This window comes from Pleurodeles waltl, chromosome 2_2 (assembly GCF_031143425.1).
Source record: "Pleurodeles waltl isolate 20211129_DDA chromosome 2_2, aPleWal1.hap1.20221129, whole genome shotgun sequence".
In the NCBI taxonomy this organism is placed as follows: domain Eukaryota; kingdom Metazoa; phylum Chordata; class Amphibia; order Caudata; family Salamandridae; genus Pleurodeles; species Pleurodeles waltl.
In genome coordinates this window covers 926,474,299-926,486,306 of record NC_090439.1, presented here as the reverse complement: position 1 = coordinate 926,486,306, position 12,008 = coordinate 926,474,299, and the positions used below count along the sequence as shown (strand labels likewise).

General features: G+C 43.6%; 1 protein-coding gene across 2 annotated transcripts in view; it reads right to left on the bottom strand.

Annotated features, from left to right (window-relative positions):
• The window catches only part of LOC138282759 (fibrocystin-L-like), a 455,872-nt gene that overhangs the window by 32,313 nt on the left and 411,551 nt on the right, over positions 1–12,008 (bottom strand). For both annotated transcript variants that reach the window (XM_069220630.1, XM_069220631.1), the window contains exons 74-76: positions 7,538–7,673; positions 6,090–6,440; positions 4,332–4,483 (exon numbers count right to left, since the gene is read on the bottom strand). In XM_069220630.1, the coding sequence (XP_069076731.1) occupies positions 4,332–4,483; positions 6,090–6,440; positions 7,538–7,673 (639 nt within the window). The remainder of the gene's footprint in view (positions 1–4,331; positions 4,484–6,089; positions 6,441–7,537; positions 7,674–12,008) is intronic.

The window sequence follows — 12,008 nt, the reverse complement described above, 5'->3', positions numbered from 1 at the left end:
AACCTGGCCAGTGACACCATCGCACAAGAACTCTGCCAGATTATCAACCGTTCCATAGAGACCGCCACCTTCCCATCCAACTGGAAGCACACAGAGATTAACCCACTCCTAAAGAAACCCTCCACCGACCAAAGGGAGCTGAAGAACCACAGATCCATCTCTCTGCTCCCCTTCCCAGCCAAGGTAATGGAAAAGGCCATCAACCTGCAACTCACGGAATTCCTCGAAGCAAACCATATCCTAGACCCCTTCCGGTCTGGATTCAGGAGCAACCATACCACCAAAACAGCCCCCCTGGCAGCCACTGACAACATCCATACCATACTGGACCACAGAGACACGGTCGCCCTCATACTAGTCGACCTCTCAGCCGCGTTCGACACAGTGTCCCACTCCACCATTTATACCAATCTTAACAGCGCTGGCATCAGCGGACAAGCACTGGAATGGGTCCGATCCTTCCTCACCGGAAGAACCCAGAGTGTCAGACTCCAGTTGTACACTTCATCACCCAAAGAAACATGCTGCGAAGTACCCCAGGGATCCTCTCTAAGCCCAACACTCTCTACATGGCCCGCTCGCTAAAATCATCAGACAACATGGCCTAAACATTGTCTCTTACGCCGACGATACCCAACTGATCCTCTCCTTGATCAACAATCCATCAACAGCCAAGAGAAATTCCAACAGCGGAATGAGAACAGTCAGCACCTGGATAGAAACTGACTGCCTCAAACTCAACTCGAACAAGACAGAGATACTCGTACTCAGCTCCATCCCTTCTGCCTGGAATGACTTCTGGTGGCCAAATGTCCTAGGAAACGCCCCCACCGACTATGCACACAATCTGGGCATCATCCTGGACTCCACACTTTCCATGACCCATCAAGTCAACGCCATCTCATCATCCTGTTTCCACCCCCCCACCTCCTTCAAAAGATTTTCAAGTGGATTGGATCCCCACTAAGACAAGAAGGACAGTACCCATGCACTCATCAGCAGAAAACTGGACTACGGCAACACACTGTATGCTGGCATCACAAAGAAAGTCCAATCAAGACTTCAAAGAATCCAGAACGCAGCAGGCAGACTCTTCCTGGACATTTCCCACCACATCCACATCTCCAGCCAGCTCAGAGACCTGCACTGGCTTCCGGTCAACAAACGCATCACTTACAAGCTACTGACACACACTACCAAGGCACTGCATAACATAGGACCAGCCTACCTCAACCACCGCCTGAGCTTCTACACCCCCACCATACAGCTCCGATCCACCCAACTCACCCTCGCCGCCATCCCCAGAATCAGGAAGAGCACAGCATTCTTCTCTTACCTCACAGCTGGACATGAAACACACACCCTCTCAACCTCAAACAGGCCACCTCGTTGAAGCAGTTCAGGAAAGACCTCAAGACCTGGCTCTTCGAGTGAGCAGGACGCCTGCAACATCGCCTTGAGACCCCACGGGTGATAAGCTGTGCTCCATAAGTCCCTGATTGATTGATTGATTGATTACTACCTTTACATATGGCCTTTGAAATAAATGCTACCGGTGGGTCAGAGCACTCATTGTGCTACTTTCTAGAGTAGCACTGCAAAACATGGTCCCCAGGACTACCACGGCTGCCAGACTGGACTGCGTTAAATCTGTTTGGCAAAACAAATATTTTGCAGGCCTATTCCTTCCTTTTTAAATACTTATACCTCACTTCTTTGGTAGGCCCTAGTTGCCCACAAGGCAACGAGCATTGCATTTGAAAAGGAGGACATGTAAATTTAATGTTTTACATGTCCTTGCAGTGAAAAACCCCCACATTCTTTTTTAACTGTGGGAAGGCTGGCTCTTCCATAGGTAAATACTGGGTTACATAATAATAACTCATAATGCTTAATTTTATTTTGGGTACATCTAGAAAAATGATGAGTCTATGGCGTGTTTTAATACTTATCAGATGTTTTATTACTATTTCGAAATTGATACTGTTAGAAAGTTATCTTTGTCTTATTTAAAACCAAAAGAGTTTCCACCCAGTGTCCAGCTGTCACCTGGCTCCTGTGGTGTGATGTGTACTGCTCCCAGACAGACAAAGGGCTCTGGTTGTGGGGAAAGGGTCATCTCCCTTCACAGTCAGCCCTTCCTGAGCTTCAATGGATGCCTACCCTGTCACTGGCTGATAAAGTTCACATCTAGGCCTGCCTCTCTTTTGTCTCTCTAGTCAGGCTGACTCCAGCCCCAGAGGGAGGGGCCACAACTGACAAGAACATGTTTAGGTGTGGACAAAGGATTATTCTCAACCCAAATGCTATCCCTGGGCAGAAATGTGGACTCCACAGACCTCTCCTCAAAAAACGTCTGGACCTGTGAGGAATTAGAGAAAGCCAAGGCCTCTGTCTAAAGAACCTGAAGGAAGTCGTACCTTCTTGAGTGGAACCCAGTACCCTGGAAGTGGCTCCAAGAGTCACTTTTGGCTGTCCTCTGGTTTGAGCTACAGGGACACAAAAACTTCCAGAGGTCCTTTCCCTGCAACAGACCATTACCAGTTGGACGTGCCATGGACCCTGCTTCTGGCCTCTGTTGGAGTGAGTCCTAACACACAAGTGGTTCCCACCAAGTCCTGGACCTGAGGCTGGTGTTAAAGTATATTCTTCTTGTTGGCAAACTGCAAGCAGTGAACGTTTTGCCAACTTTCTGCCTGGATAACTGACAGAGACTGAGATTGCAGTCGGAGTTAAAGCCTTTGATTCGCCTGTCTGCTTCGGCTTGCTGATTTGTACAGGTGAAAGAGATCTAATTTACACAAACATTTCTAAATCAGAACACAGAGAGCTTCATCAGGACTGACACGGAGCAGCACTCAGTTGACGTTGAGGCCTTTCTAGGTACGGACTTCACTCACTCTGAGCTTTCCTACCTTTGTCAACATCAACACTGGAACCCCATTCTTCAGCAACCCTCTGTCATAAAGCTTGCACCTTGGGCCACTGATGAATTGTTGATGACCCCATTTTATTGATAAAAGTTTCAAAATCAGAAGGCAAACATTCAATGGGATGAACGTGGTCTCTGTATCTGACCTGTGCTCCATCACAGTTACACTTAACTTTTTCAATTTGACACAGTCTAGCGCAACCAGATTACCAGGGTTGGTGCTTTGTGCTGATTGGTGCTATTTTTAATTCAAACTTTAGAAATTCAGATCTCTGGTGCTACTTAATGAATTGTTGTATTTTTGGTGTCATTGTCTTTATTACAATTTACTCTCTTTGTCTAAATTGGTTTGGGATTTTATTTGTTTTGTGCTTTCACTTTATTACTGTTTGTGTGCTGAATAAATACTTTGCACATTGTCTCTAAGTTACACTTGACTGGTTTGCTCCAAGCTATCAGAGGGTGAATGTTTAGAATTTTGATTATTTTTGAGGTGGGTTCTCCCCCATCAGCTAATATTCAAATTTTTTACACCAGTTCATAGCTGACTTTGTACATAAGAAGGATTTCAACTTATGAACCAGATGTAACAAACAGATCTGTGATCTGCATTTTATACAATGTGCTCTGCAGCAGGTACATTAAGGGCCCTATTATGAGTCTGGCGGTCTCAAGACTGCCAGACTTGTGGTGGCGGTTGGACCACATCGGCTGTGGCAGTCTGACATCCACATTACGAGCCTGGCAGTCAGACGACCAAAAGGCCTCTGTCTCCGCCAAAATCTTTGATCCTTTCATGATGACGCCTGTCGTGGTTGTAATCGGCCACAGCGGCGCTGAACTCAGCCCTGCCATGCTGATTACAACCATGTTCTCCACCAGCCTCTTCATGGTGGGTCATCTGCCATGAAAAGGCTAGCAGAGAACAAGTGCAGGTGGCCCCTTTGTGACGGGATTGATTTAGGCTCCACCATTCCAGCGTGTTTTCCACTGGGCTGACCGGTGGAAGCCTTGATTTCCACCGGTCAGCCCAGCGGAAAACTTGTAATCGTGCTGGTGGTTAGACCGCCAGCACCGTGGCGGTCTCCTCATCAGGAGTTTGGCAGACTGTTTTTTCGACTGCTAAAATAGTAATCAGCCCCTTAATCTCTATGCTACTTTAAGAGTCAGAATTGTGACTAAAGGAAACACATATCTTGTTAGCAAGTGCAGTAACCATCTGCCACCTGTGACTCCTCCCCCTTTCTTTCTGCCACACCTTGAACCACAATGTATGGGTTCCTAGAGTAAACATTTCCAATTCCATTACCACCTGCATTACAACCCCAATAAAGATTAAACTTGTTAAGTATTTCAGACAGAGTCATGAATGGTTATTCTCCATTGCCTTATGTGTTACCTGCTGCCAGCTAGGGTCATCTGGAGGTGGAGATGCCTCTTTTATCGCCAATGATGCAACAGTCACATTGAGACTATTACTGAGGCTCCCAGTTACTGCGGCCGTAGCAATACTTTTGGAGATGGCTTGAAGATCCGAGTATTGTAGTTGCCCTGCAGAACACCAAAAAAGAAGTGTTAAAAACATAGGAGATTGTCCCAGTGCACAGTGCCTCTCACTTAATTAATTTTAGGTCTGGCCTAGAGTCAACTTTATGTCATGCTAGCTTCCTTTATGTCTTGCTAGTGTCATATTTCACATCAAATACACACACACACACACACAGAGCTTTCACCTACCTCAGTCTGGGTCAGTCAACTTTAGTCATTGGCTCTCTTCATTTTTATTCTTGCATATGCACATGTGCATTTCAGTCTTAGGGTGGGAAGGCCAATCTGTGCTTTTATTGCTGCTTTCATTCCATGTTATTTTAATTTGGCAAAGGGTATTAAATGCACACCACCTGTACATCTTGCCTGTATTACTTTTTATTATTATTATTGCAAGGTTAGTGTATTTTGCATAGGTTTACACAAACAATAAATTAAAAGTAACACAGCAGGCTTATCAAGGTTAGACCAATTTGCTTTGTCAATGGTTGTTACATCTTGCTTCCAAAGTACACAGCTCCTACCGGTTTGAAGGGCAAATATGGTCCAGAATGAAGTTCTCTTTGTGTACCATAACCAGTCAACTGCTGCACAGCACTAAATGGCTATTACCTGACTATGTAGTAACCGCTAATAATTAGAAGCTGTACACTGTAAACTACTTCTAGGTTTTGAGGCACAGCCACGTCAGATATCTCATAACTATTACCCTTGATGGCAGCATGACAATGCCCCTCTAGCAACAATCACTGTCCCACCACATCCATTATCAATGTTCTAGAAACATGGGCCTCACCTTGAAATACATTTCAACATACCTGTTTTTATTAATTGAGTGTATCAATGCTTGAACAACAATGTTGCTGAAGCACAAGCTGAGCAACTTTCTTACCATCATATATACCTTAATAGAAACCTCATTAATATAGCTTAAGCATTATCACATCACAAAAATATTAATAATATTGTTATTGCTTCACTGTCTTCTCAACTGCTAACCTGTTAAGTGACGAGGAAACATGCACTCTGGTAAAGTTTGCATAGGAAGCGCCTGCCAACCAAAATGCCAGCAAAAATAACATTCAGCCTACCTTAAACACCAAGCATTCTGTGACGTGATCCCTTAGACTGATTTGTTAATTCTCTTATATCTGTTCAACTAACCTTCATCCCCATCTGCCACTTTGTGGATAATATTGACATTGTTTGTGACATGGGCACCTTTCCTAGAAGCTCTGTCTACTGTGTGACTTCAAAGAAACCATGTTTTCACAGGTAATAAAGTCCCTTATGACCCAAGCAGTAATGTCCAAAGGCAAGACTTTGTAAACAGTTGTTTGATTCCACTAAAGTTAACAAACAGGGCACATGGTTATGCCCTTTGTTGTGGGGTTATGAAAGTAAGCTCTGTGTGGGGCCAGTTGACATCTGGATGTCTGCTTGGCATGGTTCTTCAGCTGCAGTGACATTGCACAGGTGGACTGGTGTCTCTTGTTTAAAGCATCACTTGCATACAATCATATACTCTTCCTAACATTTGCTCATGGTTAGTGTCATTGCCTTTGCTTCGACTATTCATGCACATTTTAATGAAATAAATGACACTCGCCTGTGGTGTTGGTACTGTTGCTTGTTGTCAGAACTGGGGGCTCTGCAATTTGTACAGTAACAGACAATCCGGTCGCCCTCTTTCTGCGCTTACTGGAAATTGCAATGATCTTTGTGATCCGGATTTTACTTGCTGGGACCTTTAGGAAAATTGCAAGATTTTTCACCAAATTCTTCCCTTCGTAGAACTGATCCTCAGTCATGGCAGGGAGGTTAAATGAAATCACGAGCAGCGGGGACGTGCGAATTTCAACAGGGGTTGATCCTCTTAGCAAGATGTATAGCATCTGATAGGTGCTGTCAAAGTAAGTTTCCCCTGAAGTAGTGGAATTCAATGCTGGGATGTACTGCCCTGGGGAAATAAGAAAAAAATGCAGATACTCAGTGGCTTACATTCTCGTGGATATCAATACAGTGAAGCTGTAATAAATAGTGAACATGCATTAAAAATCAATCTGACTGCAACCACATATGGATGATTTTTTATTAAAGTGGTAAAACCTAGGAGGTCTATTATTATAGCTGTCTTCCCTTCTACATGTTGTCTCATTGACTGCCTGTTTCTTCATCTAAACTATGTTATTTAAGTCATATAGCTAACTATTTAACATACATTTACAGTTATCATTCACCCAACCAACTACGTATCAAGCAGGCATACATTCAATCTTCCGTTCACCATCCAGCCATCCATCCATCCACTTTATATATTCAGCTGACCATTTGCACCATGCATCCCTACTATCAAATGTACTCTTATTTTATTGATTAATTTTTACAGCGCAACATTTCAGAACTCTAAGTGACTTGAGGCACATTGAAAACAGACAAAGGACCTCATTACGAGGCTGGAGGTCTTGAGACCAGCCTCGTGGTCAGGACCCCCACTGCTGTGTCCGACCGCCACATTAAGACCCTGGTGGTCATACCGCCAGGGTTCAACCATCTCCGCTGGGATTGGTGATCTCAACGGGTTGACGGTGGGTGCAGGTCAGAATCAGCCAGGCCGGAGCTACATGCAGTGCCACCCTGCTAATTGCGACCTGGTTCTCCGCCAGCCTTTTCATGGTGGTTTAACCGCCATGAAAAGGCTGGCAGAGAACAGGTGCAGGGGCCACAGAGAGGCTCCTGCACTGCCCATGCACTTGGCATGGGCAGCGGAGGGGTGCTCCTGCTCAGCACCCTTGCAATGTTCACTGTCTGCTGTGATTACAAGCTGGAGACAATGCTGCCACCACTTTCCCACTAGGCTGACAGGTGAAAACCTCGGTTTCGCCCATCAGCCTAGCGGGAAAGTCTTAATGGGTCTGGCGGGGAGGTAGCCGGTGTGGCGGCACCCTCCCTGTCGGAAGACAGTCTGCCGAACTCCTAATGAGACCCAAAGTGTGCCAGCTAATCCGTTTGCATCTGACAAAATGTATGGACCAGGAAGTCCCTGCAAGCACCTACCTGCATAAGTTGGTTCTTTTAAAGTAAAGTCGGTTTTGTCAGTATTCCACTGGGCATTATTAGGGCCAATTAAAGAATTATTAACATACACGTCCAAACGCTGAGGATTTGAATAGTAAATTGCAACTCGAACAACCTATGAACCAAAGCAAGAAATTAGGCAACCATTTTGAGACACTAAAATGGAAAAACGTAAGAAGACTGTTTTAAGCACATGAATATCCACATAGCGGCGTCTTATAAAACACTGCACGTAATATGTGACCAAAACAGACCACCAACCATCTTTACACTTGGGGAGGGATTCTTATTTATTTAGAAAAGGAACTAAATGTAACCTGTAGGTAGAATTCCTAAAGAAATCTTGGAAGAAAATTTTCCATAGCTATCCCTACACCACAGAAAGACATCAGAACTGGAAAAATAGTATGTATAGCTGACCCCACACCTACAACCTTGGTGTATTCCTTGGTAAACAATTCCACTAACACCATTTTGTGATAGGACTTTATGAGCCAAGGTCAGGTTAGACCACCTTTCTACCCTCAGTGTGAAGTGCAACATATGAGATAGTGTTATGCTTCCTGGTGTAAGGATATATGAATATTAATACTAAATAGCCTATTTGGATATTGTTGGGCCATAAGGAGACTGGAGATGCTAGTGGATGTATCTCAGGGTTCCTTTTGTGTGTGTACGACAGAGGTCTTCTTTGATGGCGTGAATACACATGTGACAAGTGGAAAGGATTTTTTACAGGAAACCTGAGCTAGTCTATATATTGATGAGCATAGCAAGAGGATGTATGGGATGCCTGTTTTCTGGACAGAAGGTGCTAGATGATTCCACACTGTGGAGATTTTGTAACCATCTACTTGTACAGCCAACCAGCTATTCTAAAACATACATATTGAGTTAAAAGGTTACCATTTATAGAAGTTAAATATTATAAAATGACTTAGTATGAATGTAATGCATAAATCCCCAATTAATCACACATGCTAAAATGAGACTGTTAAAATAATTTCAAAATAATTATTCATATAAGCAAATAATCAACAATGAAAAACACATATTAAACACATCAATCAACATTAATTAATACCTTCTTAAAAAATCACTACGCACCCAATTTCAAAATAAACCCAACAGTAAAAATGTACACATTATTATATTACTGTAAATTAATTTAATGTAAACCTAACCTACAAAATAAATAAAGATATCAAAACAGACATCTATATGTTATGATTACATGTTAAAACTGCTATTATAGTAAATACAATTTTTAACTTTGATATTATTATAACAAGCTAGAAAAGGTACAAAAACTTAAAAAAAATGTTGCTAATGATATTTTGGAGTCACAAACCTTGGACCAGGATATTGTAATCAGATGGTATTGAACCTATATTCTGGTGGAATACATTTGAGCCGTTGGTTATGATGTCAGTAACGAAGTGTACTATCCTATCTTCAGATAATCCGAAGCTTACTAATTATCTGTGCTCATGAATGCGTATCAGTTAGACTGTACTGTTTCAATTTAATAGCGGAAAGTCTCTTTAACTATACAGTGTTACTTTTCCTATATGATTTTCCACTAAATTCCACCAGGAGTCCAGCAAATTCCAAAATTCAAGTTGAAAAGCTATCACAATTGGGACAGGCTAGCTTACAAAAGCACCAGCAGTAGATAACCTTTTTTCAACCTTATTGGAAACAGTGGATGAGAACATGCAGTCTTTTCTTTAAACCTTCAAATTCTAGGCTAACCATTTGTTCGTTCTAGTTTCTATATGGGTAATCCATTATTTAATAAGCAAATTTAAAAATGGAGGCAAGGATAGACAAGGATGCAGAAGATCGGAGAGAAGCTAGTAAAAATTGACAATCAAAGGCAAACATGCATGTTTGTGAAATGAGCAACACTGGTAAGTAGCTCAAAGATATTAGAGCATTTTGAAGATCTTTAAGATCTTTAATAAGCTCACAAGGCCTGCATGCTTTAACCCAGTCTTAAAACGTTAGTGAATGAGCTGAGTTCACAAGCTTTTGAATGATCTCAGTCCAGTTGGTGGGATCTTGGATCAGGACAAGCAAGTTCTCTGCTCTGCCTGCCTGGCAACAAAGTGAAAGAGCTTGCTCCTGCTCTGACACCACTGAAGAAGTATGTTGCTAAATAACCATCAGTAGATTAAGTAATTCCAACTTAGCTTAAACATGCTATATTTACCCCCTTGTTAAGAAATATGATCTTCTTTCACAGTGGTCAAACAAATGTTAGGTCCATTTCAAAGCTTCCTTTTTGGCCAAACATTTGGAAGGTGTGGTGCAGGACCAAATGCAGAAATATTACACTCTAGTATTTAAGTTGGAGCTGTTAGGTCGGTGAGCAGGCCACGTGAGGAGCTCCGCTGCTAACACTGAAGTGACGGAGGCATCCGGAGAGCAGCACGGCATCAGAGGACGCGGAATGGATGCTGCTCAGCAGATTGGATTTGGCAAGTAGTGGTTCCACGCTGCAAATATGGGCGTAATTACTGACAGTGTTGGTATTGATTAATCGCTGCCCAGAGGAGCCCGTGAAGCCCTCCCTCATAGTTGGAGCCAATTCTCGACTACGAGAAACGATTCGAAGATTGGGAAGGCTGGGAAAAGCAGCATGGACACGGTTACGTATGTCAAAGGGCAGGGGTGAGTGAAAAAACAAAAACACAGTGCCTATTCCTCAACCCTGTGGTACTATCAATGATTAAGGATTGGGCAACCCAGTATAAAATGGTATCCTTTGACTGCATTTGACTGGATTTGGCACATCAACTCACTGCAGCAGGTGCTCAACCTACTAAACTACTTTACAGATATTACCTATGGGCGCTCCGTATTCTCCCAATTGTTCTCTCACATATTTTCTGTGTCTTGTGGCTATCACCTGCACCTATGTTGTAGCATTTTCTGTTGGCAGACGGAGGCATCAGGAGATGCGATTCAAAGGCCGGAAGGCCAGGAAAAGCAGCACAGACACGGACACTGACAGTGCACAGAGAGCACAGAACGGAAAGTAGCGCAACAGTACAGTGGAGGGGGCAAGGCATATTAAAAGGCACATAAAATTATACCCTTGCCCCCAGAGAGAGTGGCACTAGGCTCTCTTTCAGGGTTAGTGCCAGCTTGGCGTGCTACGGAAGCGGCCCACGTAGGCGTGGGTTCGGTTTCTGGTAACTAAGCTGGTCCGGATAAGTTAAAAAGGGGGGAGGGGCTGCTATACCTTGAAGAAAATGATACCCAACATTATAACATTATGAAAAGGATTGCTTGGGAATTCCAGCCTAAGGCACGTCCAACAGGCAAAAACATGAGGGTGGCACGAAATTCAAAAATCAAACGCCCCACTTCATGGGAAAAAACCTCTAGCCAAAGCTCAACCTCTCCAGTACTGTAACCCCCCTCTCAAACATCACTCTCCTCCTTCACCTCTCAAACTACCCCCAAAGCAAAAGGAGCAATTATGGAATCTTAGTGCAATGAACAAGTAATTGGTAGCCAGATAGAGAGCAAATTTCAGAACTCTAGTGATAACCAGAGCCGGCCACAAGACTTGCGCACTTCCAAACAGACAGAGCAAGGTCAGACTAGTACCCAACAAAATAGCAATGGGCAACTACAGACGTATTCGCTATTTACTGTGACTGGATCTAAAGAGTTCAAGGAACCACCTAAACTAGCATTCCCAGTGGAACACTTAATGGAGGGGGGGGCAGGCCGGATCTTATTCAGTACCTATTCCCCAGTCTCCATCTCCATATAATTTATCGAATACACAGCGACACTCAGACCCTTATATCTCTCCTGGGTCAATAAACTATTTGCCAACGCCAGACTCAATTCAGATGTGGGTCACAACAGGGCACGAGGAAGTTGGTAAAATAGTGGAAAATATGAGCACTTCAGCCTGCTCTGGTCCTGGACATCCTGGACGGGCTTCTCACAATCAGACAGGAGGTGTATAAGTGTACAAGTGAAAGAAGGCTCTTCAGCTACAGAGACTATGCTTCTTCAGATCCTTACTGAACTTAAGGGACTAAAACTATCACAGGAAGAAGCAAATAGGAAGACGGAAGCCCAGCTCAGCCTCATAAGCAATAACATGCAGCAATTGAGTACTAGTGTTAAGGAAGTCGAACAACAGGTATCAGACCTAGCAGATGGTGGATCGCATATGGAAGCATCAATTGCCTGATACCAAGCGGAATTGGTCGACTTGCATATCCGGGGCGATGATGCTGAGAATCGCTCCCGCCACTCGAACGTAAGGTTCAAAGGGATACTAGATGGAGGAGAGACTGGTTAGACGGTCATTAAATAAATCTCAGATTTGATCAAACAGTATGTTCTAACAGAGCCAACCTACAGTAAGACGGATCTTACCATTACACTTGCCCATTGAGTTCCAACAGTGCAGTCCCCT